The sequence below is a fragment of the Ailuropoda melanoleuca genome, chromosome 3, assembly GCF_002007445.2.
Source record: "Ailuropoda melanoleuca isolate Jingjing chromosome 3, ASM200744v2, whole genome shotgun sequence".
In the NCBI taxonomy this organism is placed as follows: Eukaryota; Metazoa; Chordata; class Mammalia; order Carnivora; family Ursidae; genus Ailuropoda; species Ailuropoda melanoleuca.
In genome coordinates, this window is record NC_048220.1 from 6,851,903 (window position 1) to 6,868,553 (window position 16,651).

At 42.9% G+C, this 16,651-nt stretch overlaps 1 protein-coding gene across 5 annotated transcripts in view; it reads right to left on the reverse strand.

Moving 5' to 3' along the window:
* Positions 1-13,601, reverse strand: part of CCDC112 (coiled-coil domain containing 112) — a 29,350-nt gene extending 15,749 nt beyond the window's left edge. For 3 of the 5 annotated variants that reach the window (XR_004623955.1, XM_034655886.1, XM_011227581.3), the window contains exons 1-2: positions 13,353-13,601; positions 3,376-3,497 (exon numbers count right to left, since the gene is read on the reverse strand). Coding sequence is in view for 3 of the 5 variants with exons in the window: in XM_034655886.1 (XP_034511777.1) it covers positions 3,376-3,497; positions 13,353-13,469 (239 nt within the window). In the remaining 2 variants the exon portion in view is untranslated. Of the gene's footprint in view, positions 1-3,375; positions 3,498-7,786; positions 8,313-13,352 lie in introns of those variants that run through there. The other 2 variants (XM_034655887.1, XM_034655888.1) reach the window with 2 other exon arrangements.
* Between the last annotated feature and the right edge of the window lie 3,050 nt (positions 13,602-16,651).

Sequence of the window (16,651 nt, forward strand, 5' to 3'; positions counted from 1 at the left end):
GCCTGAAAACGGCCACCATTGCTGATGGGCTGCTTTCAATAGGAGATACAGTTAGCCTTGAAAACTGAGCCAAGACCTTTAACCTCGCCTGGGGTGAACCTCGTCCTCACTAAAATGTGAATAATGGCAGCTCTCTACGACCTAAGGAGGGTTGTGATTAAATTATATGAGCGCACACCTTCGTGCAGTAAAAATGTACTATGGAAATGTGTTATTAATACAACTAATAAAACAAAAATTTCAAGACGCAAACGATCCACATAGACGGGCATTTTGGTGTATTTAGGGAAATCAACTACAAGGACTTCAAGGCTTCTTCTGCGTCATTTTTGCTCCCTGGATTTAGTCCACCTACCAGTAAGGAGCTCCAGTGTTAGTTCAAACCCCGGGGTAAAGACAAAACAGATACGAGCAAGATTTTCTGGTTGAATGAAGCAATCTATTTTCTGCTTCCAGAAATCAACACAAATTCTTCTCCAGGAATCCTGTATTTAATGAATGGTGTCTGGCCATTGACTTAACTTCATACAACCTGAAGGGTAACTATCTTAGGGACAGTTTCCCGATATTTTCCACTCTGTCATCCATTAAAAAAAAAAAAGTTAATATCTGTAAAGTTCAGTGGGGTAAAGAGATGGGACTGCCCTAGGCTGCCTCAAAGGCTGAGAAGATCATACCGCAGTACGTGGGTTTGGGAGAGGAGGCAAAGGGTAGAACAGAGCTGTCAAACACATCTCAGTCTACACGTCAACTCTTAAGGACTGAGCGTGGCTACTGGAGTCCTGTGCTGAGAACTGGAAGCCCATCCAGACTCTGGCTCCAGGTGGGGGAATTCTAGGATCAGACAGAAATGTCTGCATACACATGGGATACGCTAGGACAGCAAGTAAGTTATGTTTTGTGATTCCTGGATTAGAAATATTCACCTGTAGAGACATTGAAAATTTCCAGTGGAGACAAATGGCTAAACACAGGAAAAGATGGTCAACCTCACTCATAAAAGGAGAGAGATGCAAAGCAAAACTAGACCAGAGTAACACCGTACGCCTGTCAGACTGGCAAAAATCACAAGTGTAAACACCTATTCTGTTGACAAAACTGTGGGGAGATAGGTCCTCTCACACATTATTGGTGGAATTGCAAATTACCTAGGGAGGGCAATTGAGCAATATTTATTACATCTGCAAACCCGTGTGCCTTTGAGCTTTTCTATCTCTAGGAATTTCTCCTGAAGATGCACTTAGACGTGCACAAAATGATGTGGCCCTACGTAGATACTGCGATTCGTCATGGCCGAAGATTGAATATAACCTCAATGTCCATCACTGGGGGCAGGTTACATAAATTATGGTGCATTCACGCCCAGGGACACAGTAGAGCAGTACCGTGGTCTGTGTGCTGACAGGGAAAGAGCTCCCAAGATGCCCTCCTCTTCTAACAAAGGTTTTATATGAAAACATTAGACCCAAAAGTAGGGAGTGACCCAGGGACTCCCCCCATGTACCCGCACACCACTCTGATTTGACAATTTGACCTCTCTTGGTTCACCTAGCTCTTTTCCTTTTTTAATCTCTCTCTCTCTCTCTCTTTAAAGCATTCTAAAGTAAATCCACTACATTATATAATTTCACCTCAGCATCTCTGGAGATGATGGAAACTTGACGATAACCCTTGGTATCTAAGATAGACTCTTCAGTTAAAAATAAAGCAAAACAAAACAAAAGGTGCAGAGTAGTATGTACTGTATGCTCCCATTTATATAAAGAAAGGAAAAAATCGGAATATGTATTTTTATTTTCTCCTAAGCATATAAAAATCCTGTGGAAGGATACATAAGAAACTAAAAATAGTGGCTGTCTGCAGGGAAGAGAAGTGGGTGGCTGGGGCCCGGGGTGAAACAGAGGCTTTCCCCTGTGCACCCCTCAATGTGTGTTGAATTTTGAACCATGTGAATGTATTATTACCCGCGCTGAGAACAAAGCAGAATCATATCCTAAGCTGTGTTTGTTTTTTTGTATTCAATGAAAATTGTTGGCCAGGGACATTGTATTAATGGATTTTTCTAATATTCTTTCCATGAGTTTGTCCAAAATCTTATTGATAAGATGAAGAAAGCCTAGTCAGAGCTGTAAAGCCAACACTGTAAAGAAAGTATCTAAGCACCGTAATCTACTGGTTTCTACAGACATGGCCATTAACCACTTGGCCGATTACCTATCTAGAGACAAACATAAGCCAGACCCCTCACCTCCAGTCCAGTCCAACCTAAAGTCATGCATTTCAGAAATAAAAAATAAAATACAATGGCATTTTCCCAAATTCTGAGTATTAAAAATGTAAGCATCATATCAATGCAGAGAGCACTTAATCTCCCAAAGATACAATATGGTATAACGGGTCAGAATTCAAACAGTACACTTTTTTTGTTGGCAGAACTTCGAAACAGAACTACCCCTAATCCCAGTCCAGAGACCATTCCTTACAACAGGCTCCATTTCTCCTGATTGTTTTAGCAAATTGATACTGTACAAATTCAAAGCAGTGTTTGGATAAAACTCTTAGTTGCAGGGTAGGGTTGGGTGCTATGAGTTCTAATACTTTTGATCACCCTTCACCATGCTTATCCCACCACGGTGCGGCTGACGATGTTGGACATTCAACAGATAGCACTGGCTATTAAAAGAAAAAAAAATACACATATGCTAAAAGTTAAAATAAATGGCCAACTTCTCAATTATGCTAGTCATGGTGTGCAGGACAGATGTGAAAGGGGAGAGACCAAAAGGCCATTTCAAGAAAAATAACTCGAGGGTACAGACTCTTCATTCAAACGACTGACTCCCTCAAAAAATATTTACCAGGTGCTTACATTGGTCAATGAAAATGTGCTGACATAAGCGATCTAAAGAAAGAACTGTTTTGTTTCCTTTGAAATACACTGATTCAAAGTAGCATGTGAAATTGAAATAATGCTACTTAAAGCTTTGTATTAAATAGTCTGTCGTCACTTGTCTTTTTTTTTTTTTTAAAGATTTTATTTATTTATTCGACAGAGATAGAGACAGCCAGCGAGAGAGGGAACACAAGCAGGGGGAGTGGGAGAGGAAGAAGCAGGCTCATAGCAGAGGAGCCTGATGTGGGGCTCGATCCCATAACGCCGGGATCACGCCCTGAGCCGAAGGCAGACGCTTAACCGCTGTGCCACCCAGGCGCCCCATCACTTGTCTTTTTCATACCCCTGCCTTTCTCGCTCATCCAGTGACTAGCATTTTGTAACTTAATGTGGGACTGGATAGGGTGGAGTAGAATTAACTTCATGCTGTCCACAATCACACGGCTAGTAATGTTAATTGAAGATACTGTTCTTGTACTTACTGATTTTTTAATTTTTCCGCTGTGCGTATGAACTCTGCTTTCTTTGTCCGACTAACTTTCTGCTTCCAGTTTTGAAGCTGAAAAGGACGCATCCCACCTGAAGTACCAAAACAGCTATCATTCTACACAGAGAACAAAAACAAATTCACCGTCAGTAATAAAAATGGCAAGAGATGAAGGCAGATTTTTTTTCAGAGAGAAAGCGTCAGTAATGAAGTCTCTTGGGGGGTAATTTGGGGGCCCATCTTATTTAATTAAAAAAATACATACTATATGGTGACTAACATATCATAATAAAAATAAATAAGTAAATAAAGATAAAATACATTTTGTGGAAGAAGGAATATATACCTGAAAATGCTAAATTAAGAAATATTAAGTCTCTGGGGGATTTTTACAAAAAGATCTAATTATTCCAGTCATTTAGCAATATGTATTAAACACTTATGACATGACCTGTGGGGTGCCAGACACCAGGGAAACCATGATGACCCACATCAATATGGCCCCAGCGGGGGTGGGGAGACAGATTTACAAAGAAAAGAGTAAACGATGAATAAAAAAAAAAAACACCGCTTGCAATAAGTGCTACTTAAGAAATAAACAGGACTGAAAAGGCAATAATGGGTTAAAGGACTGTTTTTTCAGTCAGAATGGCCATAGACGTTCTATTGAGGGGATGAGGCTTAAGGAAGATGGGAGCCAGCCCTGTCAAAAACGTAAGGGAAGGGGTCCCAGGCAGAGAGCCCATATGTGCAAAAGCCTCAGGGCTGGAAAGACCTTGGTTGGTGCAAGCAGAGAGAGAGCCATGGGGACATGATGTCGGTAAAGGTGGGGAGCTTGATAGGAGAGGAAGGTAGGCAGGCAGGTACGTGGCCTGTCACATTGGCATTTTAAAGTCACTTAGAGGGTCTGGATTTTACTCAAGCGTTTTGAGCAGAATACCATGATATATGTAATTTTTCAAGAAACTCTTTCTGGCCATTTTCAGAGGATCAGTTGGTGGGCGGTGGGGGAGGAGGTAAAGCAGGACTGGAAGCAGAAGGATCGAGGAGGCAGCTGGTACAGCAACACGGATGAGGAAGGATGGTGTCTCAGACCACTGGGGTGGTGGCAGATAGAAAAAGAAGTAAGACGAGGGGCGGCTGGGTGGCTCGGTCGGTTGAATATCCAACTCCTGGTTTTGGCTCCAGTCCTGATCTCCGGGTCCTGGGACTGAGCCCCACATCAGGCTCCACACCCAGTGCAGTCTGCTTGTCCCTCCCGCTCCCCTTTTGCCCTCCCCCTGCTCTCTCTCTCTCTCTCAAATAAATAAAATCTTAAAAAAAAAGAAGTAAGACTAAATACACTTTGGATCTATAACCAAGAGGAATTGCTGACAGATTGATGTAGGAGATGAGAGAGAAAGGAAACAAGGCTTACATTTCTAAAGGCAAGCAAAAAAAAAAAAAAAAGGTAATGAATTTAGGAAATTTTTTTTTCACTGAGATATAATTCACATTACCATATAGTATGTCTATCTAAAGTGTACAGTTCAATGGTTTTTAAGATATTCACAAACGTGTGCAAACATCACTACTCTCTAATTCTGGAAAATTTCCATCATACCAGAAAGAAATCCCATACCCGTCAGCAGTCACTCCCCACCCGTCTTCCCTACAAACCCCTGGCAGCCATTTAATCTATTTTTTACTCCATGGATTTGCCTGTTCTGGACAATTAATATAAATGGGATCACCAATGTGTAACCTTTTGTGTCTGGCTTCTTTCACTTAGTATAATGTTTTCAATATGCATTCACGTTGTACCATAAATCTGTGTTTCATTTCTTCTTATGGCTGAATAATATTCTATTATACAGATCTACCATATTTTGTTTATCTGTTCATCAGTTGATGGACAATGGGCTATTTCCACTATTTGGCCAATATGAATAATGCTACTATGAATATTTGTGTGCAAGTTTTAGTGTGAATCTGCTTTCTCTTGAGCATACAACTCAGCGGAATTTTTGGATCATAAGGTTAATTCTACGTTTTACTTTCTTGTTTTAAAAATTGGGTTGTTGGGGTGCCTGGATGGCTCAGTCGGTTAAGCGTCTGCCTTTGGCTCAGGTCATGATCTCAGGGTCCTGGGATTGAGTCTCGCATTGGGCTCCCTGCTCGGCAGGGAGTCTGCTTCTCCCTCTCCTTCTGACTCATGCTTTCTCTCTCTCGCTCGCTCTCAAATAAATAAAATCTTTAAAAAAAATTAAAAAGAAATAAAAATCGCATTGTCTTGGGGCACCTGGGTGGCTCAGTTAAGCATCTGCCTTGAGCCAGGTCATGATCCCATGGTCGTGGGACTGAGCCCTGAGTCCGGCTCCTTGCTCAGTAGGGAGTCTGCTTCTCCCTCTTTCTCTGCCCCTCCGCCCAGCTCGTGTTCTCTGTCTCTCAAATAAATAAATAAAGTCTTTAAAAAATAAAAAGATAAAAACTGGGTTGTCTTTTTATTATCGAGTTGGAAGCATTCTTTATATATTTGGGATACAACTCCCTTATCAGATAAAAGACCTGCAAATATTTTCCCAATTTCCCTGAGCCATCTTCCCATTTTCTTCATAACATCCTTCAAAGCACAAACATTTCAATTTTGATAAAGCCCAGTTTATCCATTTTATCTCTGGCTGCTTGTGCATTAGATATCCTAAGGAAGAAAGATTCAAAGGTCATGAAGACTCACAGCTACATTTTTTTCTAAGAATTTTCTAGTTTTATCTCTTACATTTAGGTTTCCATCTATTTAGGGTCAATGTCTGTATATGGCGTGTGGCAGGAGTCCAACTTCGTTGCTTTGTATGTACATATCCAGTTATCCCAACGCCACTTGTTGAAAAGAATCTTCTTTCCTTATTGACTTATCTTGGCACCCTTGTTGAAAATCAATTGCTCATAAACATAGGGTTTACCTCTCAACTCTTACTGATCTGTATGTCTATCCTTGTGCCAGTACTACACCGCTGATTACTGTAGCTTTGTAGTAAGTTTTGAAATTAGGAAGTGTGAGTCCTCCAACTTTGCTCTTCAAGAGTGTTTTGGCTATTTGGGGGCCCTCGCATTTACCATATGAATTTTAGGATCAGTTTATCACTTTATGCACAAAAAGGCAACCGAGATTTTCACAGGGATTGCACTGATTCTGTAAACCAGTCTGGGGAGTACTGCCATCTTAAGTCTTCATATTCATAAACCTAAAATATCCAATGATGTAGGCCTTCCTTCCATTCTTTCAATGATGTCCTGGAATTTTTAGAGTATAAGATTTGCACTTCTTTCGTTAAATTCATTTCTATGTATTTTATTCTTGTGATACGACTATAAACAGAATTATTTTCTTAATTCCATTTTTGAATTGTCCATTGCTAGTATATAGAATTAAAACTGATTTTTATTAATTGCTTTTAATCCTTCCATCTTGCTGAGTTTATTTGCTCTAGGTTTTACATGGATCCTTTAAGCTTTTTATATACAAATCATGCCACCTGCAAATAAGGATAGTTTTACTTCTTCTTTTCCAATTTGTTTCTCTTGCCTAATTGCCCTTGCTAGAATATCCAGTGGATAAGTGGTGAGAATGGACATTCTTGTCTTCTTCCTTAGCTTATATGGGAAGCATTTTTTAATTTTTAAAAATTTTTATTATTTATTTACTTATTATTTATTTTATTTAGATAAGAGACAGAGCACAAGCAGGGAGGAGGGGCAGAGGGAGAGGGAGAAGCAGACTCCCCGCTGAGCGGGGAGCCCAACGTGGGACTCGATCCCAGGACCCTGACATCATGACCTGAGTTGAAGGCAGACACTTAGTGGACTGAGCCACCCAGGCACCCCGGTGGAAAGCTTTTAATCCTTTGTCATTAAGTATTATGTCAGCTGTGGGCATTTTATAGATGCCTGTATCAGACTGAGGAGTTCCCTTATATTGCTAGTTTGCTGAATGTTTTTTTTATCATGAAAAGGTATTAGATCTTGTCAATTGCTCTTTCTAAATCTATTGAGATGATCGTGAAGTTTGTCCTTTATTCTATTAGTAAGTTCTATTATATTGATTGATTTTCATATGCTGAACCAACCTTGCATGTCTGGAACAAATCCCAACTAATCATGATATGTAATTCTTTTCACATGTTGTTAGATTTGGGTTGCTACTATTTTGTGGGGGAATTTGCATCTGTATTCATAAGACACACTAGTCTGTTATTTTCTTTCTTGTGATTTCTTTGTCTGATTGTGGTATCAGGGTAATAATAATGAGTTGAAAAATGCTGAATGAGTTGAAAAATGTTCCCTACTCTATCTTCTGAAAAAATTTTGTTACAAAACAAAAAGATACATTTATACTGATTTCTCTATTTACCTTCCCATTTACTTACCAGTACTGTTTATTCACATTCCTCTTCATGTGGATTTGAATTTCTATGTAGTCTTTTTATTTCAGTTTAAAGGACTTCCTTTAATATTTTTTGTAGGGCATATATGCTGGCATATATGTTAGTGTTTGTCTGGAAATGTCTTAATTTTTCCATTTTTTAGAGAATAATTTTGGTGGACATAGAATTCTTGGTTGACAGTCCTTTTCTTTCAGCCCTTGGACTATTCGTCACACTGCCTTCTGGAATCCAAGGTTTCTGAAGAGATGTCAGCTGTTAATCTTATTGAAGATTCCTTGTATGTGTGAAGTTGCTTCTCTTTTGGTACTTTCAAGATTTTTTTCTTTTTGTCTTTGTCTTTCAACAGTTTGATTATTATGTATCCAGGTATGATCTCTGAGTTTGCTCGGCTTGGAGTTCATCAAGCTCTAACAACACGTAGATTAATATTTTTCATCAAATTTGGGAAGTTTTCGGGACACCTGGGTGGCTCAGTCAGTTAAGCCTCTGACTCTCAGTCTCGGCTCAGGTCTTGATCTCAGGGTCATGAGTTCAAGCCCGGCACTGGGCTCCACACTGGCTGTGGAGGATACTTGAAAAAAATTGGGGAAGTTTTCAGCCATTATATTTTCCAATACTCTGAGATGTATGACCTTCATGGTGTCTCACAGGACTCTGAGGCTCTGTTCATTTTTCTTTTTTTCTTTCTGTCCCTCAGTCTGGATAATCTGAATTGGCCTATCTTCAAGTTTCCTGGCTCTTTCCTTTTGCCAGCTCAAATCGGATGTTGAGCCCCTCTAATGAACTTTTCATTTGAGTTCTTGTACTTTTTAATTCCAGAATTTCTATTTGATGTTTTAACACAATTTTAATCTCCTTATAGGTATTTTTAATTTGGTGAGAAATCATCCTCATGCTGTCTTTTAGTTCTGTAGCCATGGCTTTCTTTAGTTTTTTTAATGAATTTAAAAGAGCTTATTTAAAGTTTTTGTCTATTATTTCCAACATCTAGTCGTCCTTTGAGAAAGCTTTTTTTTACTGCTTAAAAAAAAATTATCTTGGGGCGCCTGGGTGGCACAGCGGTTAAGCGTCTGCCTTCGGCTCAGGGCGTGATCCCAGCGTTATGGGATCGAGCCCCACATCAGGCTTCTCTGCTGGGAGCCTGCTTCTTCCTCTCCCACTCCCCCTGCTTGCGTTCCCTCTCTCGCTGGCTGTCTCTATCTCTGTCAAATAAATAAATAAAATCTTTAAAAAAACAATTATCTTGTGTGTGAACCATACTTCCTTGGTTTTTTGCATGTCTCATATTTTTTTTGTTAAAAACTTGACATTTAAAAACTATAATTTGGTTAATATAATTAAATATTATGTTAATATATAGTTATTATTAAATCATATTATAAATACAACAATTATTAAGAAAATATAATTTAACTCTGAAAATGAGATTCTCTTCCAACACCAAGCTTTGCTGTTGTTGCCGTTTGGTTAGTCAACTTTCTGAACTAATTCTGCAAAGTCTATATTCTTTGTTTGTGTGGCACTGAAACGTCTGCTGGGTTAGCTCACTTGTCACCTCATGGTTGACCGGTCAGAGGTTTTCCTAGAAGCCATGAACAGTACATCTCCCAGACCTTGCTGAGCGGGTCTGTGCGCATACCGGGACATAGCTTCAACATGTAGGCATGCGGTTTACAGGTCAACCTTAGCCTTCACCTTCACTCGCACAGAGCCTCAAGGCCAGCCAAAGAGGAAGGCTTAGGGCTTTCTCAGGTCTTCCCTGGTGTATTGGTTTCCCACTGCTACGACAACAACTTACTACAAATTAGTTTAACACAACCTTGCTGGCTTAAACAACACAAATGTATTCTCTCATGGTTCTGGAGGCCCAGTTATAATTAAGGTGTTGACAGGTTTGTGTTCGTTCTGGAGACTTCAGAGGAGAATCTACTTTCATACTTTTGTTCAGCTCTTAGAAGACACCTTCATCCTTGGCTCAGGCCCCTTCCTCACATCACCGTATCCTCTTGCGTCCATTGTCACATCTCCTACCGCTGGCTCTGATCCTTCTGCCTTCCTCTTATAAGGTCCTCTTATAAGGACCTTTGTGAATACATTAGGCTCACACAGATAATCCAGGATAATCTCCCCGTTTTAAGAGTCCTAATTCAATCACATCTGCAAAGTCCCTTTTACCATGTAAGGTCACAGAGTCACAGATACGGGGGATTAGAATGTGAATATCCTTGGGGGGCCATTATTCAGCCTACCACACCTGAACATGGACATAACCCTATGCATGTGTGTGATCTTCTAGAGGAAATCCCTTGTGAGTCATCATGTCAAGTCAGAGAAGAAATGTAGTTATTACTGAAGGACTACCCCAAGCAGCCAAGGGCTGTAACACTTAGGCCATCAGAGGGAAGTTCACTTAAGAAACAAAACAAAACAGAAGACACGGTCGTATCTTGGTTTAAAGCAGGGCCATCCACTAGTGTGACACTGCTAGAGATATATTAAAAAACTCATAATTCAACTATTAAAACGATTAAGAGGGAAATGGCATTTGAGAGGAAGGTAGAGAGATTTGTGGTCTTTAGTCTTGAAAGGCATTGGTAAGGGGGATTACCAACAAATAATATACAAATATGACAAAGGACAGGGCACATTATTACTTTTCATTATGGGTAAGACATTTATAGGGTTCCACACCCTAAGGAGGTTGTAGAATAAAATAAAATATAAAATGTTTCTAAAACTTCAAAGATAATTTCTCCAAAATAATTTAAAGGAACTGTTCTAGCCTGATATAAGTCCCCCTCTATTCATATATTGAGGCCTTACCCCCCTTTGCGACTATATTTGGAGATAGGGCTTTGAGGAGGTTAATTAAACGAGGTCATAAGGGTGAGGTCCTATTCCAACAGAGCTAGCGTCCTTCTAAGAGGAAGAGACACCGGTGATCGATCTCTCTCTATGTGTGCAGAGGAAAGGCCATGTGAGGACACATGAGAAGGTAGCTATCTACACGCCACAGAGAGACCTCACACCCCCAAAACAATGCTGTCAGGATTGTTGAACTTGATCTTGAACTTCTAGCCTCCAGAACTGTGAGAAAATGAACTTCGATTGTGTAAGCCACCCCGTCTGTGGTATTTTGTTATGGATGCCCTACAAGGCTAATACAGGACTTTTAGATAGTTAGTGGACATCTCTTACATCATGAGGCTGCCAAAATCTCTCCCCAAGAAAACACTAGTTGGTTTCACTATTAGAGTCAGTGGAAATGTTCATTCACTTAATCATGTGACAAATATTCAAGTTCAGCAGTAGGCTGAGCATTTGAACGTGTAGGTATGTGTGTGGTATACTGAGGGACGTACGAAGATGGATAACACGTAGTTAAAATCCTCAAAAACCTCACAAGAGGGGTACAGCAGTGATTCTAATTCCTTTTTTTAAGGCCCGAACACCCTTGAGAGATTCTTCTCTGTTACTGCTGTCATCCTCAACTACAAGGCTGTGTCTCCCCTAAAATGATGACAGTGCATAAAGCAGGGTATCTCAACCTCACTCCTGACATTTTGGACTAGATAATTTTTTGTTGTGGGGGGCTGTCCTTTGGCTTCGACCCACTAGATGCTAGTTGGACACATAACCCATCCTGACCCCAGTCGTGACAACCAAAAACGTCTCCAGACATTGCTAAGTGTCGGGAACAGATAAAACATTTGAAACAGTTCCACAGGCAATTTTGGTCCAAGCCCTGGAAGGGCAAACCTCTGAGGATCACCAGAAGGGACGGATAAAAAGGGTTCATCAATAACAATAGTAGGCAACTTGTGAGAAATGCAAATCAGGAGACAAAACACGGTTATGGGAATTCAGAGAACAAATCACTTTGAACGAGAGTAAGCCAGAGAGGTTTCATGGAGAAAGCCAGAAAGACGGCTAAACCACTAGGATCATACATTAAACAGAATGTTAAAAATTATTTTTAAAATATTTTATGCATTATGTATTTTTATATATTTTACTTTTTTTCCCCCTGAGATATTTGGGCCAGAGTTGGAATAATAAAGAGAATTACAGAGGATGTGTGAAAACATTTGCCCAAAGTGGAATTTCCTGAGCTCATACAAGTAAAGACAGAAAATTGCTATATTCCCTTAGAGGAAGAAAAAGATGGAACTTGTCCTCAGCTCACAAAGACCTTTCTTCAGGTTTGGATTGATCCTCAAATATTTAGTGAGAGTCTATTATGTTCCAGGACTAAATACAAGACCGGAACTGGGAACACAATAGTGAATAAGGCTTCTAAAAGTTTCTGCCTTCATACAGCTTACATTCCCATGGTGGGGGTGGAGGTATGGAGAAAAATGAAAATATGTAATATAGCATACAGTAATAAGTGCTATGCAGCAAAATAAAACCAGAAAACCAAAAAAGGGGATTCAGTTTGGGGAGGTCATGAAAAGAATCACTGAGCTGAGGGCATTTGAACAAAGTTACATGAAACACAGACGGCCATAGAACCAAGAGGGAAGAGCATTCCAAGCAATTACAAAGCTTATAAGGTAGGAGAGAACTAGGCATGTATGAGGGTCAACCCGGAGGCAAGTATGGCTGCAGGAGACTCAGAGCAGGGGACTGGAGAAGAGCTAACAGGGAGTTGGTGGGGGTAGCTCACAGGCCCTGTAGACCATGGTAAGGACATCAGCTTTGACTAGGAGGGTTCTGAGCGGAAGAGTGTCATCATTGGACTGGATCGCCCTGGCTGTTGAGAATACTTTTGGAAGGCAAGAGTGTTAGAACAGAACCCAACTAGGAAAGTATTTCAGCCAGGGAGAAATGATGATGTGGACAAAGACAGTAGCACTGGAGGCGTTAAGAGTGGGATTTCCGATTTATTCTGAAGGTAGAACATGGAGGAAATGTCCATGCTTTGGGTGTGGACCGTGAGAGAATGAGAGCAGTGAAGGTCTTTGACTTAAGCAACTGGATCCAACCATTCTTGATGATCCTCTGGTCAGATCTTCTGGCAGATCTCTGGAAACACATCTGCCTCGGACCACCCCTTATTTATTATACCTCCTTATGTTCCCAGCTCAGGTACAATAACAAAGCAGCCACCAATTACTGGGCACCGAATCTCTCTCCAACCAAGCACTGTGCCAGGGCCTTCCCAGACAGAAGGACCACCGCTCGGTAAGGTGCAGTTACCAAATCCAGTTTTTGGAGAAGGCACCGAGTCGCGGAAATGATATGTTCTCATCACAAGGCTAAGAAGCGGCAGAGCCAGGGTTTCCACCCATATCTTCCCTCGATTCCAAAACCACATGGAGGCGGCTCTGTAAAAGCAGTTAAACGCACAAGCCAACAAAGCACAACGCCCGGCGTGGGCCAGGCCGCGAGCAAAGGGAGGCTAACGCCGCGCCTCCCGCCTCCGGAACCGCGCTGCAGAGGACACCTGTTCAGCGAGGGCAGGGACCCCGTCCCGCCCCCGGGACCCACATCCCCTCAGGCCCACGCCCGCCGCCAGAGAGGCTTCTGGCCCTCCTCGATTTACCTGTTGCGGCACCTGCGCTGCTCCCACTCCGCTCCCGCTGGCCGCGCCCGCCCCCGCCACAGCCCCGGCTACCGCGGTGGCCGCCGCCGCCACCACGACCGTCGTCAGGGCGGCCATCTTTCCTCGCTAAGCCGCTCGGGCCGCAGCGGCCACCCGGGGCCAGAGGGTTCCGGCCGCGGGAGCTCCTGGTCCTGCAGACCGTTCCCTGCACGGTGGAGCCCACGGGACGCAGAGCACAACAGAACGAAGGCGCAGNAAGGCCCAAGTGCAAGGCGGGCCGAGAGATAGGGCGGGGTCGGGAGATAGGGCGAGACTCTGCAGGGATGAGAGGCAGGGCCACAGGGCTAAGCGGGGCTGCAGCAAGGAGCGGGTCTGGGGCAAGGCGGTAGCGCAGGCGGGGTCGGAGGTGTGGGGCAGGGCCTGAGTGCAGGTTGTGTCGGGGGGCGGGGCCAAGATGTGGGGCGGGGCCGGAGCGCAGGACACAGCTGGGCCTAGGAGCAGTGTGGGGCGGGGCCAAGGAGGGATGCGGGGCGGGGCCGGAATGCGGACTGAGCGGGGCTGGAGCGCTGGCAGGGCGAGGCCGGGGTACAGAAAAGGGCGGGGCTGGGGTGCGGGGCGAACCGCCAGAGCCTTGCTCTGTGCTGCTGCGGGTTTGTGCAAACTTTTCCCGTGCACTTGTCTACGCTTATTCAGCAACATCTTTCTAAACCCCTCATTCACCTCCGGTCCCCCACCCACCTTTTCCTGTCAAATGTATTTGTGTCATATATGGATGTAGCTCTATCTGTAGATACATAGAGATATTTTACGTAATAGAACTTTCTAGGTTTCTACTAAGCACTGGCGAAACTGAGTCTAAATGGAAAAGCATTTATTTATGGGCCTGAACGATTAACTATATTTCACACTTTCAATGAAACGAAACAGGGCATGCCCCACACTGTCAGATACCACAGGCAGAAATGCCACACTTGGTCAATAAGAAGAGAGATTTCAAAGATACTGTGTCGAGGGGTTGGAAAAAAGCCATAGAGGATTCCTGCAGTTAAAGCACAGGCAACCAGCGGCAATTCGCCCGGTTCCCTGACGCACCGCCTTTTCCTCCTCTAAAGAAATGGATTCAGTCATTCATCCCTTCACTCATTCAATCAATATCCAGCTCCTACTAGATGCCAGGCACTGTTCTAGGCCCTTAGAATTCATTGTAGAGTTAGACACGCGGGTGCATGCGCGGACACACACACACACACACACACACACACACGAGTTTCCTTCTCTCTTTTAGGGAATTTAAACAAGTAAACAAATAGGGTATTTACTGAGCTCTTACTTTGTGCTTGCACTGTTCTAAGTAACCCAGGGAAGTAGGTACTACTATTAATCTCCTTTTCACAGATATGGATACAAACCTAGGCAGCCTGACTCCAGAGACCATCCTGGCCGGGAAGTTAAACAGGGAGCTGGATAAAATGCTTCTGGAACCCGGAGAGACACTAGAGCTACAGATGTGACTTTGGTCTTCCTCTGAGTGTAGAAAATATTTCATTTTTAAAGATTTATTTATATGAGAGAGACACACACACAGAGTGAGAGTGGGGGGAGAGGGTGACGGAGAAAGAACCTGCAGCAGACTCCCTGCCCTACCTGGGGCTGGATCTCATATCCCAAGTTCATGTCCTGAGCCAAAATCAAGAGTCAGCTGCTTAGCCGACTGAGCCACCCAGGCGTCCCTGCATGTAGAAAATATTTTACATAACTCTGAATGAGCTCACACAGGCGGACGATAAATCGAAGTCTGAGAATTGAGTCCTAGGGCTTTCCAACATAGATGACCACGGACAAGATGAGGAGGAGGGAGACTCAGAAGGAGGGGTCCGAGAGAAGGGAGGAAAACCAGAAGTCTATGGAAGAAAAAAGTGTTTTGAAGAGAGAATGATCACAGACCCTGTGTGGTCTGCCGCCCGGAGCCTGAGTGAGATGAAAACAGAGAAATGCTGGTTGAGTTTGGCAACAGGGAAGCCGTGGCCACCGCAACAAGAACGCTGCCAGTAGGATGGTGAGGACCAAAGCCTCGCTGGGAGGGCTGAGGAGATACTGAAGGTAAGGAACAGACATGACAGGGATTTCCATGATCTTGCGGTACAGGTGATCAGAAAAATGAGATGGTCGCTGGAAGGTGTGTGATCTTTGCTGTGTCGTGTTCCAAGGTGAGGACTAGTGGAGGGGGTCTGTAGCCTGGAGTCCAGGACACAAGGGGACAGGTGGACGTGGGCTCTTCCTGACTGCAGAGTTGCAGCCCAAGGTCATTGGCAGATGTGGAGAGAGAAGACAGCCTGGTCTCCTCTTCCCGCTAAGCAGGAGGAAGTAGGCAGCTTGGGTGTATTGCGAAGGTAAAGCCTCTCTAATTTATAGACGCGCATATTGTCCAAAATGAGGTCTGTTGCTATATCAGGCTCCTGTAACTGTTAGTCTAGAAAAATCTGGCAGCCTCAGGGGAAATCAGTCAATCAACAACTTCAGTTCAGGGGTCTCTACAAGGGGCAACACCGGAATGGATACTTTAAGAGAATGCACGCATAAGGAGGATGCCTGCTGTTTAAGGCTTTCAGCGATTTATTATGATGGAAAATTCCACGAAGTGATTAAGAATCTCACAAACAGAAAACCAGAGCAGACCTCTGCAATGAGATTAGGCAGCTGCCTGGGTCCTCCCGTCCAGGCGCCTTTTCAGTGGTCAGAGCTACAAAACAGATTCGTACTGTACGGTTTCATTTCTTACGTTTTGTACCAATTCTAATTTAACATCAGTGGTTTGTCTTTCCTTAACCTCTTCTGTATTTGCGTTTCTTTTCTCTTGCACTGAAAATCTTGGCTCCTTACACTATTAACATAGTCCTTCTTTGCGTTTTCTTGCAACAACTGCGTACGTTCAAATTATTTTCCAATAGGTCCACTAACAGTAAACCTACTGAGTGAAATTTTAAAACCATTTTCGTGTTCTTTTTGACCTTAGACTATGTCCTGCACTAGAAAACCCATCAGAGTACTTACTGTGTTTGATGGTTTTGTGAAATCTGTCTCTTCTGTGGTTACGGAATCAGTTTGTATACAATTGGGTTCTTTCGATTGTATTTGTGTTCAGTTTCAGGGCTTCCTCTTTTTTATTTTCTTTCTGGTTTACTTTTTTAAAAAAAGATGTAAAACATGTGTCCCATACGTAAAGTCAAAACAATACAACCAGGTCTATTTAAAGAAGTCTCTCAGGGCGCCTGGGTGGCACAGCGGTTAAGCGTCTGCCT